This window comes from Dromiciops gliroides, chromosome 3 (genome assembly GCF_019393635.1).
Source record: "Dromiciops gliroides isolate mDroGli1 chromosome 3, mDroGli1.pri, whole genome shotgun sequence".
NCBI classification, from domain to species: domain Eukaryota; kingdom Metazoa; phylum Chordata; class Mammalia; order Microbiotheria; family Microbiotheriidae; genus Dromiciops; species Dromiciops gliroides.
In genome coordinates, this window is record NC_057863.1 from 490588772 (window position 1) to 490602479 (window position 13708).

Consider the following 13708-nt stretch of genomic DNA (forward strand, 5'->3'; position numbering starts at 1 on the left):
TTTAAGGTTCTAATTCTAAATCCTATCATCCCATATATACTTTATATATAATATATACATCCTAAATCCTATATATACTTTCATCATAACTTGAAAGATCTATCTACTGCTAATGAACCTATAATTACTACCGATTTCTCAAGGCAGTTTTTAAACTTTAAGTCATAGAAATGTATTTTTTTCCCAAAGGATGGAAACTCCAACCATTAAAATTATAATTATATAAGTGTACATATATTTTTATACATGTATTGAATAGATGACAAATGATAAGGAGGAAATTTTTATATTGTTTTGTAGTCAAATATCTCCATCAAGGGGAGGTTAAACATTAAAACATAATTATTAGTAATAACAAAAAAGTATAATACAAGAATTGTAATAAATTAATATTTCTTATTAATGTTGCTCATAATCTAGTTACTATAGAAACAAACAGTAATTTTTGTTTTTTGGATCTGTGATTTTACTGGGGGAACTCCAGGTGAGGAAACTCCCTCTGCCAAACCCAAATAATAATACTAACAATTTTTTAAAAAATCAGTAATTTAATTAAAATGTCTGGAGCCTAACTCTATTATGTTGTATAGTAAAATGCCACCCATGGAACTCTAGAAGGTAAAATCTTGGGGTTTCTCAGAATATAGTTTGAAAATCCTTGGCTTAAAGCATCAAGTACCAAGATATGGGAGGAGGTAATAAGAGTACATCTAACTGTCATTAATAGGTCCAAGTTACCAGGTCTGTACAAACTACATAAAGAGTACTGAAAGAACAGGGGGATGTCTTGGCTGAGCTCCCATCCTTGATCCTTGAAAACTCATAAAGGTCAAAGAATATGAAAAAGGAAGCTTTTTTCCCTTCCCCTTTGTCTTTTTTAAAGTAGTATTTTATTTTTTTCTAATTATATGTAAAGACAAATTTTAATATTCATTTAAAAATTTTGAGTTCCAAAATTCCCCCTTTCCTCTCTCACTGGCCCCCTTCCTAGAATGGTAATCAATTTGACCTAAGTTATATATGTGCAATCATGTAAAATGTATTTCCATCTTAGTCATGTTGTGAAAGAAAAAAGAGATAAAAGGAAAAAAAACACCCCAAATAAAACATTTTAATCTGCATTCAGACTCCATCAGTTCTTTCTCTGTATGTAAATAGCAATTTTCCTCACGAGACCTTTAGAATTGTCTTAGATCATTGTATTGCTGGGAATAGCTAAGTCATTCAGAGTTGATCAAAGTATAGTGTTGCTGTTCCTGTGTACAATGTTCTCCTGGTTCTGCTCATTTCACTTTTTATCAGTTCATGTAAATTTTTCCAGGTTTTTCTGAAATAATCTTGCTTGTCATTTTTTATAGCACAGTATTCCATCACAATTATATACCACAACGTGGTCAGCCATTCTTCAATTGATGGGCATCCCCACAATTTCCAGTTCTTTCCCACCACAAAAAGGGTTGATATAAATATTTTTGTACAAATTGGTCCTTTTCCCTTTTTTTGAAAATCTCTTTGGGATACATTTGATAGTGGTATTGTTGGATCAAAGGGTATGCACAGTTTGACTGCCCTTTGGACATAGTTCCAAATTGCTCTCTAGAATGGTTGGTTCAGTTCACAACTCCACCAACAATGCATTAGTGTAGCCTTTTCTACACATCCCCTCCAATATTTGTTATTTTCCTTTTCTGTCATATTAACCAATCTGATACATGTATGGTAGTATCTCAGAGCTGTTTAAATTTACATTTCTCTGGTCAATAGTGATTTAGAGCATTTTTTTCATATGCATATAGATAGCTTTGATTTTTTTTTATCTGAAAACTGTCTGTTCCTATCTTTTAAAAAAGAAAGTTTTAAAAAGAAGAAATATAAACTATCAAAACCATATTAAAGAATGCTCCAACATTCTAACACTAGGAGAACTGCACATTAAAACAACTCTGAAGTTCTCTACCTCATATCTATCTGACAGGGAAAGATGACAAGAGACAAAAATGGCAAATACTGGAGAGGCTGTGGGAAGACAGCCACACTAATGCACTGTAGGAGGAAATTTGTCCAACCATTCTAGGAAAGGGCTTGGAATTTTACCAAAAAATTCACTAAAATGTATGTGTCCTCTGACCCAGTGGTACCACTAATTGTTATTTTATAGTTGTTTTCAGTTGTGTCTGACTTTTCATGGCCCTTTTTGGAGTTTTCTGGGCAAAGATACTAGATTGGTTACTATTTCCTTCTCCAGCTCCTTTTACAGATGAGGAAACTGAGGCAAACAGGGTTAAATGACTTGTCCAGGGTCACACATCTAGTAAATGTCTGAGGCCAGCTTTGACCTCAGATCTTTCCAATTCTTGGCCTGGCATTCTATTCACTATTGCAGGGCCTCTTAAAATTTTTCCACTTGTGACCCCTTTTTGCCTGAGAAAATTTTACATGATCCCTGGCATATAGATTTACATGACCTTTTTCTGTTGCCACATTTTTCACAACTACCAAATTCAGTTATGTGACTCCACATGGAGTCATGACCCATAATTTAATAAGCTTTGCACTATGCTTCCTACATGCCCTGATATCACTAATACACATATATAAAACAACAAAATTATATATAGGGTGGAGCCACATATACGAAAGTATTTATAGAACAATTTTTGTAGTAGCAAAGAACTGGAAGAAAAGCAGGGACCTTCTTTTGCCTTTCTCTGTATCTCCAGCACTTAGCACAATTCTTGGCACATATAAATATGCTTAATAAATATTTAGTGACTGACTGACCAAAAGTATGTGCCCAATGAACTGGAAATGGATGAAAAATTGTGGCATACGAATATAATAGAATATTATGCTATAAGCTATGACAAATATTAAGAATTTAGAGAAACCTGGGAATGATTGTATGAACTGATACAAAGTAAAATAAAATCAGAGCTAGAAGAACAATTTACCCAATGACCACAATAAGGTCAAGTAAAACAATATGGTAGTACTTCAGAACTTTGATCATTGCAGTGATCTATCAGCACTCCAGAGGAATGATGGTTAAATATGCCTTCTGCCTTTTGGCAAAGCAGTGAACTATAGGTCTGGAAAGGGGATACATTTCAAGACCTGGCCAATATGTTGATTTGTTTTTCTTGACCATACTTATCTGTTAAAAGGAAGGGTTCACTTAGCAAATGAGGGAGTCATGGGGGAGTGATAGGGATGACTGAAAAAAAAGAAACTTAACAAAAGCTTTTTTTTGAGGCAATAGGGGTAAAAAGCCTTTAAAAAAAAAAAGAAAGACTCATGGGGAAATAGGGGGAAAAACCATTCTAGCTATAATTTATGATGAAAGGTATCACAGGACTCACTTGAGATGGGAAAACATGACCCTGATTTTCAAATAGAGAAAGAATCTGGAGGGCTCCATACAAAGACAAATTGTTTCTCTATCTAGACCACAGTTAGCCCTACTAAGAATAGCCACAGTTAGTCCTACTTCCACTAAGTGTAGATTTGGAGCACTCATGGTTGCTTTTCCTGATATTCACCCTTATACTGTACTCATACAAAAAAGTATTTACCCTTGACCTATATTTGATGGATCTGCTTTGTCAACCAACCATTCAAAACTGGGTTTAATGTAGTTGTCCCACTTTGTATAGATTTTTAAAGAATATGTATTCATGCTACTGTGTCCTTGATTGTAAGCTTAATTAGTCATTTGATAATTTTTAAAATAGTGGTAGAAAAAAGGTACTTTTGCTAGGACAGAAATATGTAGAAATCCTGCTTGAAAAGGAGTTTGGCATCTCAGTCCTTTTCATTTCAAAATAAAACTTATAACCTTGGCAGAGTCCATGAAATTAACAAGATATAAATACTGATCTCGTTCCAAGAAGAAATGTCTCTATCTCAGAGAAAAATGCACAGGGAAAGCACAAAGTTGCACTACTCTAGAGTTTCTCTTTGTAGGTCAAGGACAGTCTATGGGCTGGAAGCCCAGTCATAAATTCAACTAAAAGGGTTTTTTTGTGTTTTGTTTTAAAGTATGATTAATTTTCTCTACTGACGACCTTTTTTCAATCCCTCATTATGATATGGAGGTGACCCTGGGCTCTTGAAGGCAATAAGAACAGAGCACAAACACTGGCAGGTGCTTCCAAGCTGAAAAAAATGGAGTCTAGCAATAGTCTAGATGTTTGACATCTGAGGTCAAGTGTAGCTAAGTTTAGAAAGACACATTACTAGGCTGATCACTAGGTTATGAATTTTTCAGCATGACAACTCTCAAAAGGTCACCTATTAAGTTATAGAGAGGTTACAATCTGTATGAGGGGGTGGGAGTGCCTACAGCAAAAACACAGTTACCTGAAATATTGAAATGTGAATAATTTAGAGGCAAATTTATCTACAGCAGAAGTCTCATAAGAACATAACTCAATATGAAATGTAAGTACCTCTCTGATGATAAATGGTCAGCCATATAGTGGTAAATGGTGTGAATGTCATGACTTGTTAGTTTGCTGGTTCTTGACTATACAAAAAAAATCTCCCCTCCCCCAGAACATACTCTATCTGTTAGAATATAACAGTAATTTAAGTAGATATAATATATTTAGGTTTCAGTAAAGCATTCAAAATGTATCTCACACTGGCCTTATGGATAAGATGGGAAAATGAGGGCTGGATAATACTGTTAGACTCAGAAATGGCTCAGCAACTGAACTAAAAACCTAGTCATTAACAGGTTTATGCTAAACTGGAGGGAAATGTCTAGGGCAAATCCTTCAGAGATCTATGCTTGATCCTGTGAAGCTCAATATTTCTGCCAATGACTTAGATAAAGCAATAGAAAGCATATTTATCATATTTGCAGGTGTCACAAGGCTAGTAGGGATAGCTAACATAGTAGATGAAAAGATTTAAAAAGCTTCTTAGAGGCTAGAATGACAGGCTAAAACAAACAAATAAAATTTAATAAATATAAATGTGAAGACCTACATCTTTATTTTTAAAAATATTCTTCCAATTACAAGTAAAAATAGTTTTTACATTCTTTTAAAAAATTTTGAGATCCAAATTCTCCCTCCCTTTCTCCTTTTCCCCCTTCATTGAGAAGGCAAGCAATTTGATACTGGTTACACAGGTGCAGTCTTGCCTTTTAACTTTGTTAAACCTGAGCTCTGTTCCCAGGGTGGAGGGGTCACTGTTTCAACCTTCATGTTTTATGTGCTGCTGTTTTCAGATCTAGTTCTGTAAGTCTGAAGTTCTTTCAAGGTGGTAGGTATAATCTAAGGAGAGATGTGGTTACTGCTCTCTGGCCAAATCTCTGGTCTGTGAGTGATCACAAACACTCAGTTTCTGCCCTGCTAGTTCTCCTCCTTGCCTGGGTACTATGACCTAGAACTACATATGGGCAATGCAACAAAGTCCGGCTCCCAATGTCAGGAAAGTGTCCCCCGTAATCTGACCAGTTGTCCAATGCCCTTACTGTCTGTGGGCTAAGAGTACTGTTTTAGTCACCTCTAAGGTCTGCTGCTGGCTTGCTGGGAATCAGCCTACACAGCAATAGTGTGCGCTGGATTGTGTTCCACTCTCACCCTGTTAAGACAGACCTTTATTGCCAACTTTTAAAGTTGTCTTGGACTTTTGCTGGTTCTGACACTTCAGAATTCATTTTCAGGCATAATTTTAACATTGTTGGAGGGTAAGCTGCAAGAGTTCAGGTGAGTCCCTGCCTTTATTCTGCCATGTTGGTTCTGCCCCAATCTACATTTTTATTCAAAGAAATATTCACAATTACAGGACTGTATAGGTAGGACTAGATAACATTCCTGTGAAAAGAATTTGTTGTTGTTGCTGTTGTTCAATTGTTTCAGTTGTGTCTGACTCTTCATGATCCCTTTTGGGGTTTTCTTGACAAAGATACTGGAATAGCTTGCTATTTCCTTCTCCAACTCATTTTACAGACAAGGAAACTGAGGCAAACAGGGTTAAGTGACTTGCCCAGTGTCACACAGTTGCCAAGACCTGGAAACTCTATCCATTGTACTACCTAGCTGACCATGAAAAGGGTTAGGGAATTTTGACAGACTACAAATTCACTATGATTCAAATGGCTAATATAGCGGCAGAAAAAGTTAACATGATTTTAGGATGTTTTAAGAGAGGCAGAGTATGTAGGACTAGGCAATAATCCCACTGTACTTTTACCCTGATCAGACCCCATCTGGAATACTGTGTTCAGTTATAGGCATCACATTTTAGGAGGATGTAGACAAACTGAAGTATGTCTAGCAGAGGGTAAATAGGGCTGCAATAGGACTGGAAAGACCACACCGCAGAAGAAATTGTTGAAGGAAATGTGGAAATTTAGCCTGGAAAAAACTTAGGGGCTAATAACAATAATCTTCAGGTCTCTGAATGGCTTTCAAGTAGAAGACATTTAAACTTGTTCTGCTTGCCCCAGAGGACCAAACTACAGGTGATAGATGGAAGTCGCAGAGAGACAGATTTAGGCTTGATTTAAGAAAAAATTTCCCAAGATTAGAGTTGCCTAATAGTGAAATAGGCTGCCTTGGGAAGTAATGGATTTCCTCTTACTGGAGGTCTTCAATAAAAGCTGGATAATTACTTCTCAGTGATGGAATAGAGGGGTTTCACAGATAGGCATTGATTAGACTAGATTACATGTAACATCCCTTCTAACTGAGATTCTATGACAATGATTATGTGATCCTAAGTCTCTTCATAAGAGATTTTTAAAGTTAAAATGCAATCAGGCCATTAGTGTCAGGATCCAACAATGTGTGTAACTATAGAAAGACTTATTTACTTAATAATTTACTACTCTACTTTTAGAAAAGTACATATTTCAAAGAGATCACAAAAATGTTATAAAATTCAGAGGATCTAGCTATTGCTGGATTATTTGAGTATGGTTCTTTATTAAATATAGCACAACAAAATAAAGTATACCTGGGCTATGAAGTCCATTATTCTTCCCTTGATATGAATCTCTTCAAGTGGGATTTGAATCCCAGAAAGATCCTGAAGGCCAGCTTTTATGTTAGTGTAAGGGTTGGTATCTGGTAATGCATAATCTAAACAGTAACAATTTAATTGTTAGGTTTTTAAAAAGTGTCTTTGCCTAGTATAATTTTTTAGTTATTTTGCCCCTTACTGCTTTTCCTTAACCTAATACACTTATACTTTATGGTAAATGTAAAAATAGTCATTTATTTTGAATAACAGAGGATGAAATACAAGAAAATACAACTTTTAGACAGCAAAGAGTTGGCAGCATTTGCAAAAACTAGTTTTTTTCTTTTAAATTTTAAGAATCTTGTCCCCCTTCTCTTCTCTCAATGTTTTGAATAACAAAGTATTTCAACATTTTTAGCATTTTCTTTTTTAAAATATGTAATAGAAATCCAAGTATATTTCTTGAATAGTTGAATTTATCCTTTAGTATACTACTAGGATTTGTAACATTCACTATTAAATTCAAGAACACTCTTTGGTTGCTTATGTATGTGATAATTCATAAGCTATCACATGACATCTATGATATAAATATCTGATTTTTTTCTTTTTAAAATATTTTTAAATTTTTATTATTTATTTTTAGCACTTTTTCTTCTTAAATTTTGAGTTCCATATTCTCTCCTTCCTTCCCATACCCTCCCCCACCCAGTGAGAAAACAAGCAAAATGATATTAACTATAAATGTGAAATAATGCAAAATATTTCCATATTAGTCATATTTCCAAAAAAGCAAGAAAAAAGGAGAAATACTTCAATTTGTATCGAGAGTATAACAATTATCTCTCTCTAGTGGTGTACAGTTTTTTTCATCATGAATCTTTTAGAATTGTCTTGGGTCATTGTATTGATCAGAGTAGCCAAGTTTTTCACAGTTGATCATGATTATAAAATTGCTGTTACTGTCCATAATGATCTTCTGTTTCTTCTAACTTTACTTTGCATCAGTTCATAAAGGTCTTGCCATATTTTTCTGAAACCATCCCCCTTGTCATTTCCCAGTACAATAGTATTCCGCCACAATTATAGGAGTTATTTTCTTTAGAGAGCTTTTGTACCTCCTTTTCCATTTGGCCAATTTGGCTTTCCAAGGCATTACTTTCCTTGTGGGCTTTTTGTACCTGTTTTACCATTTGGCTTAGTCTGTTTTTTAAGGTGTTATTTTCTTCAGTATTTTTTTGTGTCGCTTTTACCAAGCTGTTGACCTTTTTTTCATGATTTTCTTGCATCACTCTCATTTCTCTTTCCATTTTTCTTCTACCTCTCTTACCTTATTTTCAGAGTCCTTTTTGAGCACTTCTATGGCCTGAGACCAATTCATATTTTTCTTGGAAGCTTTGGATGTAGAAGCTTTGACTTTGATATCTTCTTCTGAGGGTATATTTTGATCTTCCTTGTAACCATAGAACCTTTTTATGGTCAGCATTTTTTTTCCTGTTTGCTCATTTTCCTAGCCTATTTCTTGACTTTTAACTCTTTGTTAAAGTGGGGCATTGCTTCCAAGCTCCACCACAATTATATACCACAATGGCTGAACATAGCCATTGTACAAATGATGAGCATTCCCTTGATTTCCAATTCTTTGCCACCACAAAAAGAGCTGATATAAATATTTTGTACATAAAAATCCTTTTCCTTTTTCTTTGATCTCTTTGAGGCACAAACATAGTAATGGTATTGCTGGGTCAAAGGGTATGCACAGTTTTATAGTTTTTTGGGCCTAGCTCCAAATTTTTCTCCAGGATGGATGGATCATCCCACTACTCCACCAACAATTCATTAGTGTACCAATTTTCCCCTCATCCCCTTCAGTATTTATCATTTCTGATAGGTATGAAGTAATACCTCAGAGCTGTTTTAATATGCCTTTCTTTAATCAATGCGATTCAGAGTATTTTTTCATATGACTATTGATAGCTTTGATTTCTTCTTCTGAAAACTGCCTGTTTATATCTTTGACCATTTATCAATTGGGGAATGGCTTTTATTTTTATGAACTTAACTCAGTTCTATATTCAGTATATATTTGAGAAATGAGATCTTTATCAGAGAAACTTGTGGTAATAACATTTTCAGCATTTTCAAGGTAACTCTCTAGGACTTATCCACTATATCATAGTTAGCTTGCAATCTGCATTTGTGGGAGGAGTTCTCAGAAGAGGAATTCCTTAGCTGATAAAAACTACTGATTCTTCTCTTATTATATTAATTATGGTAAAAAAATAACTTTCAAATAATTAATACTTTGAGTATTTATTTCTGAGAAGCAAACATGATATTTATATTTATCCTTTAAAGCTACACAGAGTTTTACAACTTAAAATATATTTTTTGGTCCTGGGGTCCGTATTTCTTCTCTCTCTCTACACATCTCATTTGGTGAACGTATCATCTCTCATGGATTTAATCACCATACCTCTGCTGATGACTCCCAGACCTATGTATTTAGCTCCAGTCTGGCAGCACCAACTGTTTATTGAACATTTAAAACTGGATATTCCCACAGACATCTCAAAAGCAACATTCTCTAAATAGAACTCATTACTGTTCCCTTCAAATCCATACTTCAAAACTTCCATTTTTTTTTCTATTAAGGGTATCTAAGAGCTCTTTGATCTCCCTATTTTTTTTGCATCTTCTTTGACATACTTGACCTCTTAATTTTTTCCTCACCATACACATATAATCAGTTGCCAAATTTGCCAACCCTTATTCCCCACCACATCTTTCATATCTGTCTCCTTCTCACAGGTGTCAATCTTGACGCTCACATGCCATAAGCCTCAAAAGGGAACCAAGTCAGATTAAAATGCAATTGGGAAATGTTTAAAATAAATAAAAATATAATACAACATACATAAAATTAATTTGTGGTTTTCTAAATCAATATGCAGACAGCAGGGATCTGTTTCTGAGTTTGACCCTCATCACCTTTTCACCTGGACTATTAGAATAACCTAATTGGTCTCCCTGTCACAAGTCTCTCCCTGCTCCAATATATCTTGCAGAAAGCTGCCAAAAAGATCTTCATTAACCATAGATCTGACCATGTTACTCCACTACTCAATAAAATCCAGTAGCTCTCTCTTGTCTCTAGGATAAAATATAAACTTCTACTTGGTTTTTAATGCACTTCCCCACCTGGACCCAACTAGCTGCATTAACATGCTTCTCATCTGTACACTTTCTTATCTAGTCCAAGTGTCCAAATTGCTGTTCTTCCTACTCGACACTTGAGCTCTCTCTCAGTGGGCTGTCCACCTCACCACCTCCCCCTCACAGCACTTCTTTCAAGATTCAGCTCAAGCATCACTTTCAATCTCACCTTCCTAAACCCCTCCCCTGCAAATGCCAGGTACCTTCCCTCCTTAACCATCCTACAGTATATATTTATTCTGTAGATACATACATATGTATATGTTGAGATAACATTGCCCTCTCCAGCTTCTCCTCTCTCCTAGTATGTAAGCCTCTTGAGAGTAGAGAATATTTCATTTTTATCTCTGTATCTACATTGCCCCATATAGTACTTGTCACAAATCAGAATTTTGATAAATGTCTGATTGATTTATTCTGAAGTATCCCAGGGTTTTTTCCAGACAGGAAATTCAGAATCAGCTAGTGCTAAACCTCATTAACCTAACTCATACAATATAGGAAAAGGAGTGAAATGCTTGTTCATAGCATTGTAGGCATAATTACTAAGTAGGAGGGGAAAGTTCTTTTCAAATATAAAGGAAATAATATTTTAATATTTGGAGTGCTCTGACTTAATACCCCTTTCACTAATACAGATCACAGCCCTTCTGTTTTCTTTCTTTCTTTTTTTTTTTGTGGGGCAATGGAGTTAAGTGACTTGCCCAGGGTCACACAGCTAGTAAGTCAAGTGTCTGACACTGGATTTGAACTCAGGTACTCCTGAATCTAGGGCTGGTGCTTTATCCACTGTGCCACCTAGCTGCCCCCCCACTTCTGCTTTCTTATAGATGGTGTTCATGAGTTGTCATGGCCAAACAACTTATTACCTGGTGGCCATCTTGGTGATGAACTTCCCCAAATTTGTCTAAAGCAGTTATGATCTGTTATCAGGATGGTACATAAAGCAATTTGTTTAGTAGAAACTGTGAGAGCTTGCATTCCACTGATTGGCTATGTGGTAAAAATTATTTATGGTAAAAATTATTGGAGTTTTAGCGGACTCATTTGGGAGGGGCCACACCTGGCCCACCCTGAAGTTATATATGCTACTGAGGTCAGAAGGAGACCTCTCCATAGGCAGTTTTGAAGGACCTCCCCTTTTGGGGGAGGGAGACTGAACGCTCTCTGAGGGGAGGAGAGCAACTTCCAGAATGCCCTCGTGCTCGCCTGCTAGCTCCTTGGTCTTCTAGGTGATGCGGAGAAACTAACAGATATCCCAGGTGTGGGGAGTTTTAAAAACCCTGCATTCCTTTTAATTAGCCTAATTGGAAATGATCTGGGGATTGCATAGACTTAGTTTAGAGTTAAGAGAATTTATCTGTATTTCTTTTCCCCTATTTCCTTATCTTTGATTTTTATTAATTTCACCTTTGTTGTTTAATTCCCAAGTAATAAAATCTGATCCTTTTGTGGAAAAGAAGCTGTAAGGCTACTTTCTTATTGGCCTGGGAGAAATATCTAAAAGGGCAGGTCAGAGGGGAGGGAGCTTTGAACCTAGAGGTCTGTCATTATTTCCAGGATCCCAATATTTCGGCAAGTAACCCAATTAGTGCTCCATATATTAAATTTCGGCCCCTACAGCTATTTCCATGCCTTGATGAGGTATCAAGTCTTCAAAAAAATCTGCAATCTCATCAATGAGGATACTTTCTCAAATAATATACATTATGATCCAAACATGCCAGCTTATCCTGTAGGATTCATATCCACCTTTCCTTATAATTTCACCACAGGTGGTTTGCCCATCATGCTGGGGATTTCCTTGTTTTCTCTTACAGTTAGCTAAGCCTTGGTTTTACCACTTGACCATTCATCTCTTTAACAACATCCTATGTAAAATTCTTCTTTGTAATTCCTCATGTGTTTATGTCTTGCACCTTGTTCATGCCCACCATGAGGTTCTCCATGGCCTTTGAGATAATTTAGTTTAAATTATTTTGAATTGGAAATTATATTATTCCATGACTTGTTATATATCTCTATATAGCTATATATCTCTATCTATATCTAGCTATATTATATAACTATATGTCACCACCAGAAGAGTATTGGTGTCTGAAAAAGTTTCAAGTAGAAGCTTGTAGTGCTTAAAAGGAACTTTCTAATTACCCAAAGGTAATTCAATCTATCTTCCTACTACTTTTCAACTCTGAGTCCAATTCAACATCCATTTACAAATACTGGTGGAAGAACTCTACAGGTTACCCATTCAACTGATAACTTTATACTATATAATAGACATTCTTCATTCACTTGTTTTTCCTGGGTGGATAGTTAGGAGAAACTCTTTCCTGATGACAAATCTAAGCCATGAGGCTTGATGCAATCAACCCAATGTCATCTGCAAAGAGGATTATATGGAGGAACTCAACATCTATAAAAAATCCCTTTTCAACTTAGAGCTAGCACTGGATTTCTTCTCCATGACAGCAGTAACTACCTTTGCAAACACACCTTCCTGTGTTATGCCTAGGTTACTTTCAATGATTAGAGTATTCGACAAACAATATCATCTATGTTTTATATCTTAAGGAATTTTGCATAATTTTGACACATACATGGGATTTGTCTTGTCATAGAAGAATCTTTAAAGTAGTATGTTGCTCAACTGAATCAAATGCTTTATAATAGTTGAAAAATGAGTACATTGGGATCCTATATTCTCTACATTTTTTAGTTAACTGTGTCATACTTTGGAATATCATTTGCAAAAGCCTACTATTCTCTTCTAGTGCTTTAAAGAATGTCCTCAGTGTATGTGTATATTATTCTCATAAAAACTGTATACTTACTAGAAGGTAAGCATGTGGGTTAGTAGTTATGGATGTTCTCTTGCTTGCCCTTTTTGCAATCAGGCTTGACATGCTTTCCACACCTTTGGTCTCTTCCTTTCCTTCAGATTTCTTGAATATAAATCTCTTAAGAACCTTACTATCGTAGCCCTTCTAACAGAGACTTCCTCTGTGTATACTTGGTCTAGTCCTCCTGCTTTTTCCACCTTTCTCTTCAGTGCTTTTTCTATAACGACATCTAGAACTGGAATGGTGGAGACCAAGTATGATGGTTCTGTTGTCTTTGATGGCAAAGTTACAAAATTATTTGCAGAACTTGAACATATTTTGTTTATTTGTTGCTCCAATAGTTTCATCTTTAAATGTCTTATTTAATATCACACCAGAATCAACTTATACCCATACCTTCTGTCTGTGTATACTCCTTCTATCTGCCTTAATATACAGTTTTCATGAGTTCCAAGTATCTTCTTCCCATGTAGGGATGTAAACATTTTAACCTTATTGAATAACATGTTTTATTTTTTTCCTGTTTTACCTCTTCCTGTGTCTATTGAGTCTTGTATTTGTAGATTGAGTTTTCTGTTCAGTTCTGGGCTTTTCATTAGGAAAGTTTTAAAGTCCCCTATTTCATTGAATACCCATCTTTTCCCCTGAAAGATTATGATTAATTTTGCTGGGTA

General features: G+C 35.5%; 1 protein-coding gene across 1 annotated transcript in view; it reads right to left on the bottom strand.

The window, feature by feature from the left end:
- The window catches only part of PARP4 (poly(ADP-ribose) polymerase family member 4), a 98809-nt gene that overhangs the window by 53228 nt on the left and 31873 nt on the right, over positions 1-13708 (bottom strand). The window contains exon 15 of the mRNA XM_043995236.1: positions 6970-7094. Coding sequence (XP_043851171.1) covers positions 6970-7094 — 125 coding nt within the window. The remainder of the gene's footprint in view (positions 1-6969; positions 7095-13708) is intronic.